Source organism: Manacus candei, unplaced genomic scaffold, assembly GCF_025592945.1.
Source record: "Manacus candei isolate 608988 ecotype Guabito, Panama unplaced genomic scaffold, ASM2559294v1 h1tg000089l, whole genome shotgun sequence".
Classification (NCBI taxonomy): domain Eukaryota; kingdom Metazoa; phylum Chordata; class Aves; order Passeriformes; family Pipridae; genus Manacus; species Manacus candei.
The window spans coordinates 739901-758581 of NW_026138137.1; the positions used below are offsets into that span (position 1 = coordinate 739901).

At 38.3% G+C, this 18681-nt stretch overlaps 1 protein-coding gene across 5 annotated transcripts in view; it reads left to right on the forward strand.

Annotated features, from left to right (window-relative positions):
* Window positions 1-18681, forward strand: part of DIP2C (disco interacting protein 2 homolog C) — a 310293-nt gene that overhangs the window by 277932 nt on the left and 13680 nt on the right. For 3 of the 5 annotated variants that reach the window (XM_051812854.1, XM_051812853.1, XM_051812856.1), the window contains 2 exons: window positions 3414-3443; window positions 5141-5202. In XM_051812854.1, coding sequence (XP_051668814.1) covers window positions 3414-3443; window positions 5141-5202 — 92 coding nt within the window. The remainder of the gene's footprint in view (window positions 1-3413; window positions 3444-5140; window positions 5203-18681) is intronic. The other 2 variants (XM_051812855.1, XM_051812857.1) reach the window with 1 other exon arrangement.

An 18681-nucleotide genomic window follows, 5' to 3' on the forward strand; every position in this document is an offset into this window, starting at 1 on the left:
CCTGGAGCACCATCTTCCACAGGGATAACTGTGATCCAGCCTATTCTGCAGTCTTCCTAAAATATGTATCTACTAATCACATTATTAAACATATCTCAGTGTTCAGCTGTTGACCCTTACCAGCAAAAAACCTATCCAGGGTTCTTCTCTAAGGGCTACCTCTAACACAACTTGGATATTATATTTGATACCTTCTTCATTTCCAATTTTGTGGACAAATTCAAGATTCAAGTGTTTCAAGGGAAAGGTATCCTGGTTTTTCAAAAAAACCTTTTGCTTTTTACTGTTCCCCTCTCCAAAAAGAAGAGGAGGAGGGTTTGTATGTACATGTATGTGTCTCTGTGTGTGTGTATAAAGACTTCATAGCAGAATTTAATGTTTTATTGAAGGTTACCCTAAAAAGGAAATCATTGTGATAATCCCTTTGGTACAAATTATCTTAATTTCCAGATTGAGATCACTGACAGACTAATACATTGTCATTTGTATTTATTTCCTTTCAAATTTAGAGCAAATTTAGTATGTTTCCTTTGAGGTAGTCATTTTGGAACAGATTTTTAGAAATGTGCTTTTGGAAATAAATAATCCCCTCCATCTTTAGGCACTTAAATATCATTAATATCTGACCTTTCATGGCTGTATAGCCACAGATAATGGTCTCGGGATTTCTGAGATGAAAAGATTGCATCCAGCATATTTTAATTCTCATTAACCAGCATCTTAGCATTCTCAAGAGAGAGAGAAAAATAGATATGAAAAGTAGCCTGTTTCTTACAACAGCACAGATGGTTCTCTAGGATTTTACTTAATTTCCATTTAAACACTTGGAATAAATATTTTTATTTTATTCAACCTTCTACTCAATTTCAGCTGAAGGAAAACTTTTAGAAGTTGTTCATTTTCCTTAGTTAACCCTGAAAATGTACTAACAAGTCTGTCCAAACTAGGGCAGGAGAAAAGGATTTATCTTGCTTCTTTTATGTCTCCTCTAACTAAAGACTGCAAGGTTAAGTGAGTTATCCCATATCCATCTGTAGCCAGTAGAATCACAGAAATACTTCAATAGGCAGTTTGATTCAGCCTGTCTCAGGTGCCCATCTTGGGGTACCATCACTATCAGGAGACACTTCTTACCTTACAGTGCATGCTTTCTTCTTGGATGGCTGAAGTTATATGAAGTGAACCCTTTCCTCATTGTCTAGCAAAGGAATCTTTGTTAGTCAGTTTAAGGATTAAAGTTAATACTTCTTTTTACTTAGTGATAGATTACACCTTTTGAGCATCTTCCATATTAAAAGTAATAAAGGGTAGGTCTGCGAAGAGTGCAGCAGGAGACCATGCACTTTGTCAGAGGTATATTCACATTTAGCAATGTACTATAGCTCTGGGTGAATTCCCTCATTCTGTTTTCCCACCTTTACTATGAGTCATGCCACAAAGTTCTTTTCACAGCTCCAGCTGCTGTGCTTGTGTATGTGAGATTGCCAAGTGTACACCAAAAATTCCTTTTCTGAGCATCACTGGAGCAGAAGTAGACTCAGAGTAAACACTGAGACCACATCCTTAGATATCTAAACAAAACCCAAAACAGTAGTTTTTTTTAAATTCCTAGGACTTCTGATTGCCCTAATTCCTGATTTTTAACTCTGGGGAGGGAAGTAGGGGAGAGCGTGCAGCTTGGCCTTTAACTTCAGTGGAAATTAGTTGTGGACTGAGTCCTGGCACGTGGTCAGCCCTACAGCTGACTTGTTGGGGTAGTTATTCAGGCAGTTAGACCTGCAGTGTTTTCCCAGAGAATAAAAAGAATAAAAACCTGGCATATTGAAGAGGTTTGCACAGACCCAGGGATGGTTCACCAGTGACAGCCTATGCATGGGCAGGAGATTTATTTAGTCCAAGAGATGTGGCTTATGATATACTTGTTTTCAGACAGAAAATTATGTTTGTCCCATTCTGTTTCCTTGAACACTACCCAGCATATCCTAAGTAAGGATCAAATACACTCGAAGTTGTGTTGTTTCTTTCCTGTTACCAGCATTACAAATGCTCTCTGTCTCGCAAAATAAATGTACACAGGCAAATCGAGTCAGTCACTCTGGTCTTGGCTAAGACTCTTCTTCTTTTGAAACACTTTCAGAGTATCCCAGCTGCAGCTGGCTGCAGAGGGTCATGGCTGATACTTCAACTGCTCAAACCATTCTGTAGTTAGGAGCCATATAAGACTCTGGTACTCTCAAAGTCCTTTCTGGGACCTGCAGTGTAGTCACATGCAATGAATTATGTAACTGCTGGATTTCAACAGTTCTCCTGCATTCTTGCAGTTACACTGCAGTGTTCAACCTGAATTATTAGCAATACTATTTTGGGGCATCAGTGTAATAAGCAGATCTGTCCTATTTTTTTAAATGCTTCATCTTCTTCTGCATCCAAAATAAATCTATTTTAAGATACTGCTGTGGCAGATGATGCTGCAGTTTTTAACTCTGCTGGCATTCAGAAGTTTGATGAGAAGGATGTGGGATGCTGATCCTTTCAGAGCTGTTTGTTTTCACAAGTTGTAAGGCAAATCCTACTGCAGCCATCTGCTATTAGATGCTCTTCATGATAGTAGTGGCTTAGGACTAGTCACCACAGAGTTTTTTGTTGTCTCTTTGCTGCATTATCATTCGTGGTGGAGTACTGATAGGCTTTTATCAGCTTTTAATTTTACTGTTCTTTATATGTATTACACTGTTTACCATAGAAAGTAGATTAAGAATGAAGAATTATTGGGCTATGAAGTGACTCCATTTATTTATGGTCTTGTAGTTAGACTGTGCACGAAGGCTTTATTTTACTTCGCTTTAGGATCAGGTTAATCTGTATGCAAGAAGGTGTAAGTATCTTTCTCCATTGTATACTAATCTTATTTTTTTCCAAAAAGAAAGCTTACCTTTGATTTCCAGAGGACATCGCTTACAAACTTCTATTAGTAGTGAAATGGCAGACCTGGAACTCAATCTCAATGTATGTGCATTAAAATAGCAGGGCCACAATATTTAATAAGTTCAGAAACAAAAACAACAAAAAACCCAGTATGTTAGACACGTTTTCCACTAACAACATTGTCTGTAGTGTCCTAAAACCATTTAAGTCTGTTTGTCCAAGGTTAGCAGTCTACAGCTGTCTCTTCTGTTGCTCTACTAAAATGTTGACACCTCATTTTTTACTTTTTTTAACCTTTAATGGTATAATGGTTAATTTGTAAAATTCCTGTATTTGACATTGTTTTTCTTTTTATTTTACTCCCTGCTTTTTGCATTCTCCTCTTTTTATTTTCTCCCACCCTTCATTCCCATTTTTTTATTATTATTTTCGTCTTGTGTTACCTTCTTTCCTTCTCTCCCTTATCCCTGCTATTCCTGCTGCTATAGCCTCACAGGCTGGGGAAGCTGGCCGAGCAGGTAGGGGATTTTCATGTTCCCTCAATACCCACCTATCAGCTTCCAACAGTGGGACAGACTAGAAATTGAGTCTGGAGATTTGGGGATTTTCAGATCCTTCTATGAAATTATAAATAAGTCCAGTACAGCTTTATCTGGATGCAGGCTTCATCAGATATTATCTGTCCGTTGTAACTATTTCATTCACACTGAAAATAATAAATACCATACTGATTGTCTTTGATTTTCAAACTTGACTGTTTCCATTATTTTACGAATCAATTCAGGTTTAGTTTTATTTTTAAAAATGACCAACTTTTCCTTGGTTTTGTTTTTTTCTTTTTAACATTGCATATATTTCAAATAAGCTCTCCACTCAGCACTAGTCTGTTACACTGCTGAGTTTACTAGTAGACTGAAAATCGTGTCGTTAATAGCTAGAGAGGATATTGTATCTTGTATTGTGTATAACAAGCTAAAGAGGCTAACATGCATGTGCAGCTCTATTACTCTTGTTTTCCTCTGGTGGTGGGTCATAATCAGTACCTGTACAGTAAGTATCAGTTGGTAGTGGTAACTCTTTTCCCCTTTAGATACAAAAATTAGCTATTTGTGGATGTCTGTTGCGATTTTTGGTGCTCAAAAATCGTGAAAGTATCAGCCAGCACTGCAGAAATGTAAAATTTAGCCCTAGATATTCCTATTGTGAAGAATTATACTCTACAATATATCTCAAATGGGACAGAAATCACGAGGAGTTGATGTTGCCTGCTATTTAAAGTACTAAACATCTAAATAACTGATAAAGGAGTTTGTGCACCTGAAGTTCACCAAGGTTAGGTTAATTCCTCTGCTGAAAAGAAAATTTCCAAGTTCCAGTGTTCCAAAATGGAGTTGTGTTTTTCTTCTAGCTTTCTGCTTAGCAGTAGCATGAGGTTTGCAGCAGAGAAAAGAACCCTAGCCTGGAGCATTGAGAATTCACATGATGTTCAGTGGTGATGAGTTTGAAGTTTTGGATAAGGGCATATCATAGCAGGCTACAAAACTGCAGAAAATCTGTGGGTGGAAAGGCCTAAAGACTGTATCATCTCTGCATGGAAGGAAACTAAAATTAGTCTGCCGCTTTTCAAGTAACTAAATATTGTGACATAAAGCAAGGGTTTAAATTATGCAGTGGAAGACTGAAAAGGAACAGAATAATTGCTTACAGACCTTCAGTCCAGATTGGTTCATGTCATGCGTGCTACCTTTACTATCTTTAGCTTCAAGTATATTCTCTGTTGCATGTATGGAAGACTTTCAGTAAACCATGCTTCACATTCCTGACCATGTGCTTCTGCCATTAAACTGTGTCTCCTCAGCAATTTCCGCCTTCCTTTATATGGCAAAATGTGTTTAACATGTTTTGTATGTACCCATGTGCTGATTACTTGGCCTTTTGTAGCAAATAAAACCTATGTTGACATGTGTTGGTTAAGTAGTTTGACTGCTTGGTGTTTTCCCGACCCCCAAGGTAACATGTACCTGACGGTAGGTATGTTTTCCAGTGCTTGTTCTGATTCTGTAAAGCTGAGCTTTGATTGATGAATTGCTTAAATATAACTTGTCATTTGATTAGCATAATTAGCACTGGAATTAACGTTTGGTTATCTGGGGGGGTAAAACTCTTTTCTTCTCCCAGCCTTCAGGTTCTGATTAGCTGATGTTGTTGTTTACAGGGAACATCTGGACCAGATCCCACCACAGTGTATGTTGATATGAGGGCACTGAGGCATGACAGGTCGGAACCACCTTTTTCTTTTTCTCTAATACACACAATTAACAGACTTTCTAACAAGGAAACCACTTACAGCACACCTCAAAGACCCTGGAAACCTTTGTAATTCTCATTTTGTTCTAACTCCCACCAGCGAGCAGACAGAGACATTCTGTGATTCTAGGATTCTGTATTAGTTGGTTGGTTAATTTTACCATTGATAAAACTGAAGCATATGACACCACCACTGCCATGACTAATAGGATTCCCTGCCTTTATTGCCATCAGGATTTCATGACACTTGTATTCAGGTAGTGGACCCCATCCAGTCCATAGGAATTGAAGTTCTGTTGGGCCTCTTAGCTTCACAGAGGTGTTTCTCCTGGGTTGGCAGCTGTTAGACAGGGAGGAGACCACGGGGGGTGTTGCTGCAATTCTTAATGCTGTTGGACTATGAGGGGATGGATTATTTGCTTCAGCCACTGTGAGCAACCACATTCTGTATTTGTGGGCATTTTCCAGTTTAATCTTTAGTGTTAGATCTGTACACAAGTGAGGACTTAGCGACTGGAGAGAAACTTGAGATTTCATGTGTAACTTTAAAAACTACCCATGCACATATATTTCAGTTTTGCAATAATCTGGTCAAAATTATAGCAGGAGTGTCTTTATAAAACTGTAACAAAAGAAAAAGTTTTCTATGAACTCTGGAAAAGGAGAACATTTAGTTAACAGTCCTGGTTCCCTTAAAAAAAAAATCATTATCCAAATAGGGCTTTTTTTCTGTTATTTTTCTTTCATCCTTCTTAAAAGCTTAACAGAGAATTTGCTCCCCTTAGGTGAACACCAACTTTGGCTATATCAAAGTGACCCACTCAGCTCGCAGAGTGCAAACCTCAGGGCACTGCAGGCCCAAATTACCCCCTGGGTGCTTAAGTCAGATACACATACACATATTTTCTTGTTGCACATTGAGTTTGGCAGGTAGAAGAAAGGAGCTGCAAGATACTTGACTCACTGTTTCTTTGTTCCTTTTGCACACAATGTTACCAATAAAAACACTTATGTTTGATCTGTCCTTTGGAACTACAACTATCTGCATAACCCAGCCCCAGAAACTTGGTGTTCCTGGAGCAGCAACTGCAGTGCTGTGGAGAGACAGTTTGTGGTCATACTCAACCTAGAAGAAAACAGGCCTTTTCTACAGAAAGAGAAAACAACATTCACAGTTAGTAAAAATAATAAATAATAAAAATAAGTGTATATATAGAAGAATTAAGATTTACTGTTTATAAAAGTTGCATAAACCATGGGTATAGTATTTCCCTGCCTTAGTATGTCACTGAGAAGTAGGCATCATTATCAAAATCAGACTTTGCAGTGTCTTAATTTATAGTTAGTGACAAGTTCTACAGAACATAAAAGATGATCTTTAGAGTTGGTTCTCATATTGTGGTAATGTAGATTTTAATTTGATGGATTAAAGCTGTGCCTCATTTACCCAATCCTGTAGAATTTAGAATTAGATTCATGGGTCATAAATTAGGGAAGAAAACAACTTTATTTGACAAAGTCTCTTCATACTTGCTACTTCTAACCATTTTAGTAGAACTGAATGTCCCTAGTACTAAACAATAACTGAAAGAGTGCTGTACATCACTGTGAGACCGTGTACTAACAACCCACTGAGTCTTTGCAGGCCAGTCAGTCCCCCAAAAATACGAAAAATTTACACTGTACACTTAATGTGGGAAAATGTTTTTCATCATTTACATTTTAGAGTAGGTTTTCCAAAGTTTGAAAAGGACAGAACGCAATTTTTTTTTCTTGGCATGATAACACTTTTAGTTGCTTCAAAAACCAGCTGAATCTTTGAAATGATTCAAATCCTCGTCTCATCTATAAAAATAATAACCAGTTCGAATACAACTATTTCAAGTTCATCTGGTAATGATGTATTCACATACTTCACAGCTTAGGAAAATGTCATTTTTTTATAGGAGTTTCGGTCAAAATACCTGTGCTATGTACAATCTGTGTGGAGATCTAGGGGTGGTTGGTCAACCAAATGAGATGGTTCCTCCCAGCTCTCACTGGATTTGCATGATTTGCTTCCTAGATGAGGGTGGAGTTTTTCAAACACCTTTTTGTGTGTCTCTGTGTGGTTTTGAGCTACCAGCCCATTGGTTTAGCTGCTGGGACTCTGACCGTAGTACTGGGCTCACCTGGAAGTTCAGGAAACTTTTACCAAGGGGTGCAACCACTTGGTCAGTGGCTGGTGTCGGTTCTGATACTGGAAAAAGGCTTGACTGCCTGACTGTGAGCATCTAATGCAGTTCTAGATGCTACAGCTGCTCCCGCAGGGTCTCCCATGGAGCTCACATTGTATTTGCTAGCCCTAATGAGATGTCCCAGGCACCCTGTACTGTCTCAAATGGCATTAGGATACCTTTTTTTTGGAAATTGAGTAGCATCCTAAAAGCAAGAATATACAGCTCTGGCTTGCTCTTGGTGGCAGGTCATCAGTATTGTTGTACTTGGCATCTTACTGATTTTCTAAAAGTCAGAGTGTCCTCAGGATGGCCAAGAAAGAGTGAGCAAAGACAGGCAAGTCCCACGTGGGCTTTTAATAAAAAACAGGAGAAGACTCCTGAGTTATCCACCAAGTGGGTGATATGCCTCTGCACTGCAGTGAAGTGCGGTTTAGAGAGGTTAACTCAGGTCCAAAAAGCAAAGTAGGTGGATTAATGCTTCCTGGTGCATGATCTGGCATCTGCAGGGAGGGCAGAGGCAGCAGAACTCCAGGCATGAGCATCCTGTCAGGTCATTGCTGCATTTCTCTGCCTCTGGGAAAACAATTTTACTCCCATTTCCCCACAAAAGAGAAAAATGAATAGAATAAATATATACATATTCTTGTCCTGCTATCTAAAGTGCTGGTTTTCAGATCATTCCGTCATCATTTTAGGCCAGTCATGTTCTCCTCAGAAAGCTTTTCAAGTGGTTAGGTGCAAGATACCTAAATATGCTAAAAGCTGAGAAGTGCTTGGAAGATAAAAGAGAGAGAGAGAGAAAGCCTTTTCTCATCATACCAAAACACCCTGTACTTAAAAGTTGTTGGCTTTGTTAGCATTTGAAGCCTTGTGTACCAGTAAAGATGTATGTTTAAAGCCCAAGCATCCCTCTTATCAAGGTTGTTCTAAAACAATATGTACATATGTTTATAAAATTAAAAGTGTCCAGCAAAAAAATATATGTATGATATTAGTAGAAACATTTCATAGCCTCCTCATCCTTAACAGTGGATTAGTTCTTGGTAGAAAAATTATTTAATGGCAAAACAAACCAATTCATCAAACTGAGAATAGACCTCATGTGATTCCAAAATATTTTTTTCTTTCACAGGGCAAAAACATTTTTAATTGTTCTGCAGCAGGTCAGACTGGATTTTCAAGTGTTTCAACGTATTTGCAAATATCCTAAACCATATTTTCTTTTAGAATCATTCAAAGATGTTTTCAAAATGTTACTGTTTTAATCTGCTAATTTAGATTTTGAAATTATCTTGAAACTAAACTGGTATGAATAAGGAATAAAATAGGATGAAAATCATTGAAATATTTTGACTGTTTTGAATTTTTTTCTCTGATTTTTGACATCGGTATTTCTTTTCCTGTGTATCTATATCTTTCATGCTGTATGGAGGATTTCCTCAGAAATTTTAAATAGTGAGCTGAAGGATCCATATGGTGATGGCTGAGGGAGATCATTGATCTTCTCCTAAAGTTTCAATTCCATGCAAATCCTGTAAAGATAAACATCCGCTTGCATCCTAATATTCTCCTCTATAGCAAAATCTTATCCATAAAGAAAAAAAAAGAATATAAACCCCACCATTCTGCCCTAACTGGAGCAACAAAAAATCTACTTTGATATCAGAGTTTATTTTAAAAGGACAGGAAAAGTACAGGGTGTATTTGTGTTCAAGTTATTAATTTTTGAGTCTAGCTGTTATTCAATGTGTGCCTTGTGATATCTATATTCTCTCATTTAAATACTCCCACTCCATCATTAGAACAATTATTTTAACCTGATCACCCTCTCTATTGATTAAACAAGCAGTCTTTGGAGCTGCACAAATAGGTGTCTTCTCATGTGGTCACTGACATTTTCTTGGAGTGATGCAAATTAGTCTCTCTCTTTAAAAAAAAGTGACCTTGTATATATTGAAGTCATTAGCAGACTTGATTTCTTAGGAAGTCATTTGTACATTGTGCTAAACCTAATATTTTATTTTGGATTTTGGGGGTATTCAGAGACCTTTGAACGTCCTTCGTTGTCTTCCTGAGAAAGGTGATTTCAGAGGATGGAAATTCTGAATCTCATTCCCCAAGAAAAGAGGGAACACTTGTAGTGTTTCAAAGATATGAGAAAACAGTTACTTAGGATTTATTTTTATAGATTGCTTATACATTGAGCCCAGACTCAAATCCAGGCTCTGTCAAAAGGAATCAGTTAAGGCTTTGGCTTCATTTTAATATATTCCAGCATTTCAGACTTCATGCAGGAGCAGAAAAATAGCCTTTTATTCTGGCTGTCAGTTGTTTATCCTTCTCCTCTGTATTTTACTGAAACTTTCATGTTGTGTATACATTGTTTTGGGTAATACCAAGCAACAAAGCCACAGGAGCTTTTCTATTTTATTCTCAAACACTTCTATTCCATCTACCTTGAAAAATACTCTTATTACAGAGTTACCAGACAAAAAACTGCTTAGCTAAATTGTTGGCTAAGCTGTAGCCACAGCAGTGCTCTGTAACACAGTCACAGCGTGGAGGAGAACCATTTTATAGTCACATAGTAGGGAAAAGAGATGGGGGGGAGGTGTGCCAGAAGGAGACATGCTAATGGAAGTGACAGTGAAATAGTTACCTTCTGTGAAACTTTAATTGATTAATCATACTTGAAAGCCAATGGTTGCAAAAGAGGAACTTTGAAGAGTGCTCCCTTGATGCTGGAGAGCAGGGCTTTTCCAGCTCCTTTCCAGCCTACAAAACCCAGTTACAGCTTAAAGAAAATCCCAGTCCTCAATTATTCACTGTGTGGGGTCCAAAGGGGTAGTTAAAATCTATCATTACACTCTTTTGACACCCAGCCACCTTTGAGAAATTGGGTAGGGAAAAGGCATAGAGTATTTTGAGATGTAAAGTGCTGTATACCTGGTAAACTGTTCAAAACATAGACACCCCCCGGCATCAGCCTCAGAATGCTTTGCAATAAGCTCGTTTTGCAAATGGAATTGTCAAGTACTGCCTCCAACACCACCGTTCTGGCCATCTTGAGCTTCAAAGATCTTCTCATATGGGTGGCTCCAATTCCAAGTTTTACACATCACTCATGCTTTTTTAGGATTGTCTGTTGCTTTAGCTGTTTGGGGGTTTCCTGTTATCTGTAGAAACAGTTTTTTTCATAAAAAAGGGAAAAGACTTCCACCCTTATGAAGTCAATAGAGGTAACTCAGTTAGAGGAGGAGGACGTGAGGTCTTTAAAATAAAACCTGAGTCCCTCAAAGATATAAGTATGGTAAGAAATGATGCAGTTTGGTCTTGAGGAGTCTGTAGAAATGCCAGGCTTTTGCGCATTTTGCCATTAATTTGCTGAACCTCATTTGAGAGTTTAGGCTGTTTGTCATGGTGTTGGCAAAACCCTCCTTCATGTTTTTGCTCAGAAGATACAACCTTTGCCTTTTAGCAGCATTGGGGTTTTTTTCTGCCGTGCAAACACTGCTATCTCAAAAATCCCCTTGGCACTGTTTCGGATCTATGGGAAACAAATCTCCCAGAAAAAAAAAGTTAATTTGGGCTGATAAGCATCATATGAACACTTCTAATTCTGACTTGTAGGAGAAGTCCTGGTCTACCTAGAATGGAGGAAGGGTTCTCTCTTGCTGTTCCCGAGTGTACTGGGGAACAAACTAAGAGACTTGATGTGCTGAATAGTGAGTTATTAGGAATAAAGCTGATGACCTGGAAAACTGAAGAGGAGCAAAAATTTTTTAAGAAATTGCACTGTTTCCACATAAGAATTGAATTATAACAAAATTTGTAAATGTATCTATTTAAAGAGCTTTGAAAGATGCTTCATTTCTCTGGGCATAACACAACTTCTATTGCAGGGCAGGAGAAAGGCAGAAACATCCAATAACTAGGGGGGTGGGAACCCTACAAAGTAATTGGTTTGCTTTCTAAGGCAAGATTACTAGCTATTGAAGTATTTCCTCCCTTGAAGCAGGTCTGTTTCTTCCTTGATAAAGTTGTCTTCAAGGGATAAGTATTTTATGACTTTAGTGAAACAGGACAATAGGAGTTGGCTCTAAATACAGTTTTTGAGAGAGGATGTGGTTTAGCATACTTTAACTAGAAATCAAGAAATTCCAGTTATATTTCCCTGGAGGGCTTAGGGGAAAGAGAATACTGTTATGTGCACCAAGTAAGACAAAGACAAAGGGAAAACAAAAAGCTGCAGCTTTCCAGGAAAGTAGGTGAACTGCAGTTGAACATTTGTGTTGTTGTCTGCAAGTGCCATTTACATGTCATTCTTCAAGTACAAGTAAAAGAACTAAATGGAAAATGTTTCCATTTTCCTTTGTTCTTCCAAACCAGTTTTTAACTTCCCAATAACTTTACTGAAATAATTAAATTTCAGTAAATTATTAGGAATTTTACTGTTTATTAAATTTCTATCTCATGAAAATACACCAACATATTTATTCCTTAAGAGTACCTGACATGGTTAAAAAAAAAAAAGAATTTCCCATTTCTGGGTGTACTGGGCTTCTTTGGTGTTGCAGGTTACTCTTTCAGTTATGCTTCTCATGGAATCTGGGAATTGATAAAACAATCTGGCTGCTCACATTTCTGAGAAAGATTTATTAAAAAGTCTTCCTTTTTTGTTCCCTACAAGCCATACTTCTTTTTTTCACTCTCCCAGAGTTTGCCATGAGTCTAGCTGCACAGCTACAGGAGTGTCTTAATAACATGTATTAAGACATGTAATAATAAAAAAATGTATTATGTATTTGATTTTTGCAGATAACGTATTCTGAAACATAATCTGTTTTCTCTCACTTTGGTATATACTGCTAATGGAACACTAAACAGGGACTCTTTAAAAATGCCAAAAGTGATCAGCATAGGGCACATTTACTTTTTCAGTAGTGGAGGAAAAAGTGCTGCTTTCCCATACTGCTGCCTTAGAGTGCATTTCACAAGGCATCTGCTTTGGAAGGAAAAATACTTAATGAATACATGTAAAATTGGAACAAGGCTTTGTAGCTTCTACAGGCCTAGACACAGATTGTAGTGTGCTGTAAGAGGTGGAGCTGCTTAAGTGCTCTCCATTCCTCTTTCCTTTCCTCTCTTCTCTTGCCAGCCTTTGCAGGAGGACAAGGCTTTTGCCATCCCACATGCTGTCAGTTTTTTGTGACAAATAATTCAGCAGAGAGTGCTATGATGGTGGTTACCCCTGGGAAATGGGCTCTGTCACCTTTGGGACCCACTCCAGCTTGCTAGCCTCAGGCACTCGTTTGGCTCCTGCTGTCAGAAAAGTCTGTCAGTGAAGGAATACTGAATGGTTAGGCTTGGGAAGGAGAGCTCTGAACAGTAAAAGTATCCTTTATTTATGTAAGGGTATGTCACTAACTTGGTTAGAGATGTAATATCCTCTTAAATGGCTCCCTTCAGTAGTCCTTAATACGTTGCCTCAAGCCTCACATAACCTTTTTAGTGGGGCATATACTAGAAGTGTCTGCTTGCAGAGGATGGTTTGCTTAACCAAAGAATCTCGGGAAGCTCAGCCAGCGTTCCCAGCAAGTTTCCTGTGGCAGGACAGTCCCTTTTCAGTGCTTGCAGGTGTACAAGGCACTGCTGCTCGTGGCACTGCTGACCTTTTCTTCAGAGTGCTCATCTGCAGTTTTGATTCAACTGGAAAAGTAGCTCCATGTTTTAGTGTTCCACGCACAGGAAATGTCCCTAGTTGTTTTTAAATAGAAATTTTTGCAACTTCTTCCCCAAAAATGCATTGTGAGTCAGCTGGTGGTAGGAACTTTGGAGGTTGGACAAGATAAGGGGACAGGTTAAAGAAAAAATATTTGATTTCAGAAGTTCCACCTTTGATTACATTGTGTGAATGTAGAATATGAATATTTCATTGGCAAAGCTAAAATAATTTCCATAATTTGTTAACAACAGATAATCTAATTCCATTAGTTGAGGGCATTTTTCGTATCCCAAGTTCGTTATAATGAAAGTTTTCCCTATATGTAGAGTCTCTTTCTCTCAATTAGAACTGGGAAGACAAAGGGTTACAAAATAGAAAAAGCATATTGCATTAAACAGAATTGTCAGATCACAACTGTGATTATGAAAAGTGCTGCAAAAACAATTAGTGATAAACACCATCTCCTGAGAGGTTTGTAATCTGAATAAAAAGATAACAGCTAGAGCAGCAATTAGGCTTGGTTTTGCAAATGTGAACCTGAAGCACAGAGAAAGATGATGCTGTGCCTGATGGGGCTCAGGAGGTGCAAGGCAGGAGACCAAATTCTTCAGAGCCCTAGTCCACGGGGTTCTCTTGAAATAGTTGTGTATTGTGCTTTACACAATGTGCAAAGTTAATTTAAACAAATTTAATGTGTAATGAAAGCTGAACATTTTAAAGTACTTCAAGGCTGAAAACAGACATAACTGTGACTTACTTTTTTTACATATTCCTATAGTCTTTTATGATAAAATTGCTATTGCCTCTTTTTAATCTGTGAAGCTTTGAGTATTCCCTTCCTGAACCAGAGTTCCTGCCTCATTTTGATCCCTTTGCAGCTTTCTGAACTGTCTTAAATAGTTGTGTAACCTTTCCTGCAGCTTTGTTCAGTCATCTGAAGGATTGGAAGCTATTTTCTTTTGACCTCAGGGAATTTGGCGCATGAAGTGTAATTTGGGTTTATAGTGAAGTATTCCTAACATTAAAGGAAGTGATTTAGTGCTAATTCTTGTTGATTATCAAATTAACAGGATTAAAATATGTCCTAGACATACATAAGATTTAATGGTTTTTCATTTCATTGGTTGAAGTTTGCCTCAATCCAGAAGTCCCTTTTCAGTCTCAGTTGTGTTTATCCGTTATCTGAATTTATCATGTCATGTGAGAAAAACTGCTCTGAGGAAATCAGGATGATGCAGGGAAACTTCTTCATTATCTAGATTTCCCCTTCACCCTACGTATTCAGCTGTGCAATTTTCCTATTTTTCTGGTCTGGTTATTTGAACCGTGTATGTCAATTTGGAAGGCAGAGCTTATGTCCTTTGATCCATATTTCCATTTTTTGGTACAATGAGCTAATTGACTTAATTCTGCAACAGTTTATGTAGAAACATTTAGTTCTTTGAGTAAAGAGAAAATGCACTGAAAGTCTTGAGAGTCAAAGAGCCCTGACCCCAGTCCAGGATCCCAGTGTTACCTACAGTGCCCATCCTTCTAACTACAGAAAATGAGAACAGGCTGCATGAGCCCATTCCCACCATCAGTCTTACCCAGGCACCATCTCAGCACTGGGAAGCAATATATGTCCGAAAGGTGTTGTTGATGGCAATAGTTCTTAGTCGTTTGAGCCAGCACTGGGAAGTCACTGTGGATATAGCAACATAAAGGATCTCTGGCATTAAATGCCTTGCAATTAGATTTTGGTTACAATTTCTAGTGAATTGTCTTTTTTTCACCAGGAAGACCATTGTGTTGAATTCAGAAGAGTCGGTTTTGACAGATCTTTTTCAGCTAATTGAACAGCTGAAAGAAATTTTCCTTCAGCTTAAGGAAAATTTAGAATACTTAGAGTGATCAAAACCCATTACTGTAACTTTTGAGGTTTTGTTCTTGATGGTGGCTAAAGCATTTTCAGTTTGAAGAGTTAATTAACTTAATTTCAAAACAAAACAAAAAACTCGAAATATTAAACATAAATAACCTTTTTCCAACCTGCCACATTTTTTCAGATTCCATTTACAACTTCTGTGTATATTTAACTTTTTCTGTTCCAGTTTAATGCACAAAAATTTTCAAACCATGAATTTCTTTCAGGATAAGAAAATATCCACTTTCTCCCCACAAGCTTAACTTCTAATGTAAGATGACAATCAGCAGGAGAACTTAAGAAATAGGCCTGGAATGAGGCCAGAGACCACTGGCTGTTGCTTTCTGCCACAGAAAGACTGTGGGCAAGGAGGGGACTTATATACTTTGTATTTTCAATCTGTATATTAGATTATATGTTCATCACATCCTACCTGGTTTCCTCTAGGCTTTGTTTTCAAGAGTAGTAACATCCCCAAACAACCACTGAAAGAAATCAGATTGCAAAATAGCTGGTAGTAAAGAAACCAAAAAGTTGGATTTCCAAGCTGACATGACTGCAAAGTGACATGGTATGAAAACAGACTGCTCCAGAGAGGAGGAAGGGTTGGTGGGGCAGGCAGAGAAATACGAGCTGGAGACGATGGAAGTGCTCCAGTGCCCAAGCCCCGCAGACAGAAGATGTTGGCACATGGGCAGGGAGAAGGAGAGCAGTTACCATAGCTCAGCTTTGAGGAAATGGCTATAAAGGAAAGAAAAAAGTTCAAGACGTGGGGTTTGACCAAGTGTTAGGGTAAAAGCCAATCTCTTCAGCTGAGTTATATTGAAAAAGAAAGGGCACACTGGGAAGAGCTCTTTTGAATTGGACGTGGAGAGGTAGTAAGAAATAACAAGAGGAAGCTAAGATTGGTTCATGCCAAGCATTGCAAAGTGAAAAAGGTTCCTGAATTGGAAATAAATTCAGCTCTGAAGGGACGTGGAAGAAGCCCCATCAGTTGAAATACTGTAACAGGAGCAGACAAAGCACTCAAAAGTGCACTGCAGGGAGCAATCTTTTTTTGGCAGAGAGCAAGACTTGGATGACCTCATAGCTTCTTTCCATCTCTATTAGAATCACAGATTCCAAAGTCTTTCTCAGAGCCACAGCACAGCCAGCTTTGAAGGATTGCCCAGTTTTGGCACTGTAGTGTTGGTTGGTACCACTCCACACACGCCAGCCCCTGCAGATTCCCAAAGCAATATTTAATAGCTCTGCTGACAAACTCTCTGATTAGTGTGAAGTACTAGCAAGCTGTGCAGTATATTTTGGAGAGTTTTCATCACCAAAATGGACCAGATCTAAAAAGGAGCATAAGCAAAATTTGCAGTTTCGTATAAGATAGTTGGGCAGAAAGACATCATTACTCTATTTCAAGAGCCCTTTGCTGCACAGTGATTACAGTGCTCAGTTAGTTATAGCTGTCCAGTTTTTGTTCTGAAGTCAGATTTCATTCCTACTTTTCTATAGTAAGTGTTTGGTTTAAAGATGAAATCTGTTCAATATATTAAATTGTAGCAAGAAAAGAAGTTTGGCATATACTGGTGGAGTAGCTGTATTCCCTATTAAAACCTGGTAGCCAGACTTTGAAACATAGGCAGCTTTCTCAACTGGACAGATCTCTTTTTAAGAAAAAATTCTTAAGGACCAGTGGAAAAGAATTATGAAAAATATACTCTCCTATACTATTCTGTGTAAATATTACAGATTCATTGCATATCATCATTGCTTACAGCTTTGCAACAGTGAAACAATTCTTAATCATCTTCTCTCTCTCCCTTTCAATCATACATTTTGGTGGGAGAGAAACCCCGTGTCTGCCCTAGATTGGGTCTCTCATTTATGTTTTCCCTCTCAGCTTGGCTGCAAACCACCAGAAGGTGCAAAAGTATCTTTCACGCCCAAAGGCAGCATGTTTTCTCCCATCCACTTGATTTTCAGGCTCTTTGCCCAGTCTGGCTCTACTGCCACGTTCTCCTCTGCCCTTCCCAGCAAGACTTGAAGGCAGCAGAAAGCAGTGGGAAGGCTTTGTACTCACTTCGTAAGAGGCTGTTTTCACTCCTAACAAAGAATGACTGGAGCACTGCAGAGAAACAGGACTTGTCCTTTCTGGACCTCTGCTGCCTGGGAGCACGTTATGATTATTTGTGAATTTGGAGACGATTTGCTAACATTGTCCTAAGGAGACTGTAAGGAGCTGTAATTCAGAGGGGTTCTTATTAGGGGTCTGACGGGGTATTCTTCATTTTTAGTTTGCCTACCAGACCAACTCTTAATCATCAGACCAACCTTGATAGTGGTGCTGTTCACTTAGAAGGGAAGCAAAGAAGTTCTCAAGTGTGTCTACTGTCTGTGTTTGTTAGTGGAAAAGTGGAAATCTCTTGGGAAAGAGTGGGAACAATTGAATTATTTTATGCTGAGACACAGTAAAACTAATTTTAAAAATTATTGCCTAATAGCCATAATTTATTCACAGTATCTAATCCCAGTAGATTTAATAAGACTATTACAGATTTAAAATTAAGTATGCAGATAAAAGCTGGTAGCATCAGAATGTCATGTCTAACTTATATTTTTTTGAAATCTCTTTGTGGCAAAATATCTTTTATTAGTTTGGGTTTTTTAGAGGTTTAATAGCATGTTCCCAAATGGATTGTGAGCTTAGCAGAAACTTTTTAGAAAGGAATCCAATGGTTTGAGTGCTCACAGGACCCTTGCAGAAAACCTCCAGGAAATGCCGTTTCTATATTTAGTGCACTGCCATGAGAACTCTGTAGGGATTTGAGGTGGTGAGCAAAGAGTGGGAGAGGTTTAACAGAGCTGGAAACTGAGAAATTGCACCTTCTGGATCATCATGTGCGAAAAAATCAGACAAGGCTAAATGAAATAGGTGGAGAAAGAAACTAGAAGAATATGATGGTGATAATAAGAACAAGATGAGAAGCAAAGATGCTGAAAGCAAAGAGGAGGTTGTCAGATTTATGACTGTTGATTCATTTCCAGTACTCAACGCCATTGACTATTGAATGTATCACTTTATTATATGTGTTTTGCTAGGCCTGGAGTTCAGCAACACTTCACGGAGAAAATGTCTTAATGATGGGAAGGGAACAAAGGCCAGCAGTATCTCTGGGCAGCTGGACAGTTCTGACATACAGTTTTCCTGCCCCAGAGGTTTTTTTGCTACTGTTATCCAAATAGAATTGTCTTTAAATGTAACTTAAATTATATAAAGTAGTTCCTGACCTTGGTTACACCATCCCTCTTAACAGTGCTTATGGCTGAGGTTTATTAAATTGTCTTTTTTTTAAGATCATCTCCATTTGACAAATGTTCATAAATAATAGGTAAGATAACTGCCTGTTAAAGGAGGTACCAAGTGGATAAGATGATGACTAGTTCTTCCAAAAATAACTACCTCTCTGCAAATATCTATTGCAAGATAGAGATATCAGTTGTTTGGAAAAACTCAGTTCAAGACATTTTCTGTTTCTACACTAATATGGATTTTACAGAACAAAGAAATGTATACAAAGGCAGAAATATGTAGGCATTAGTAACAA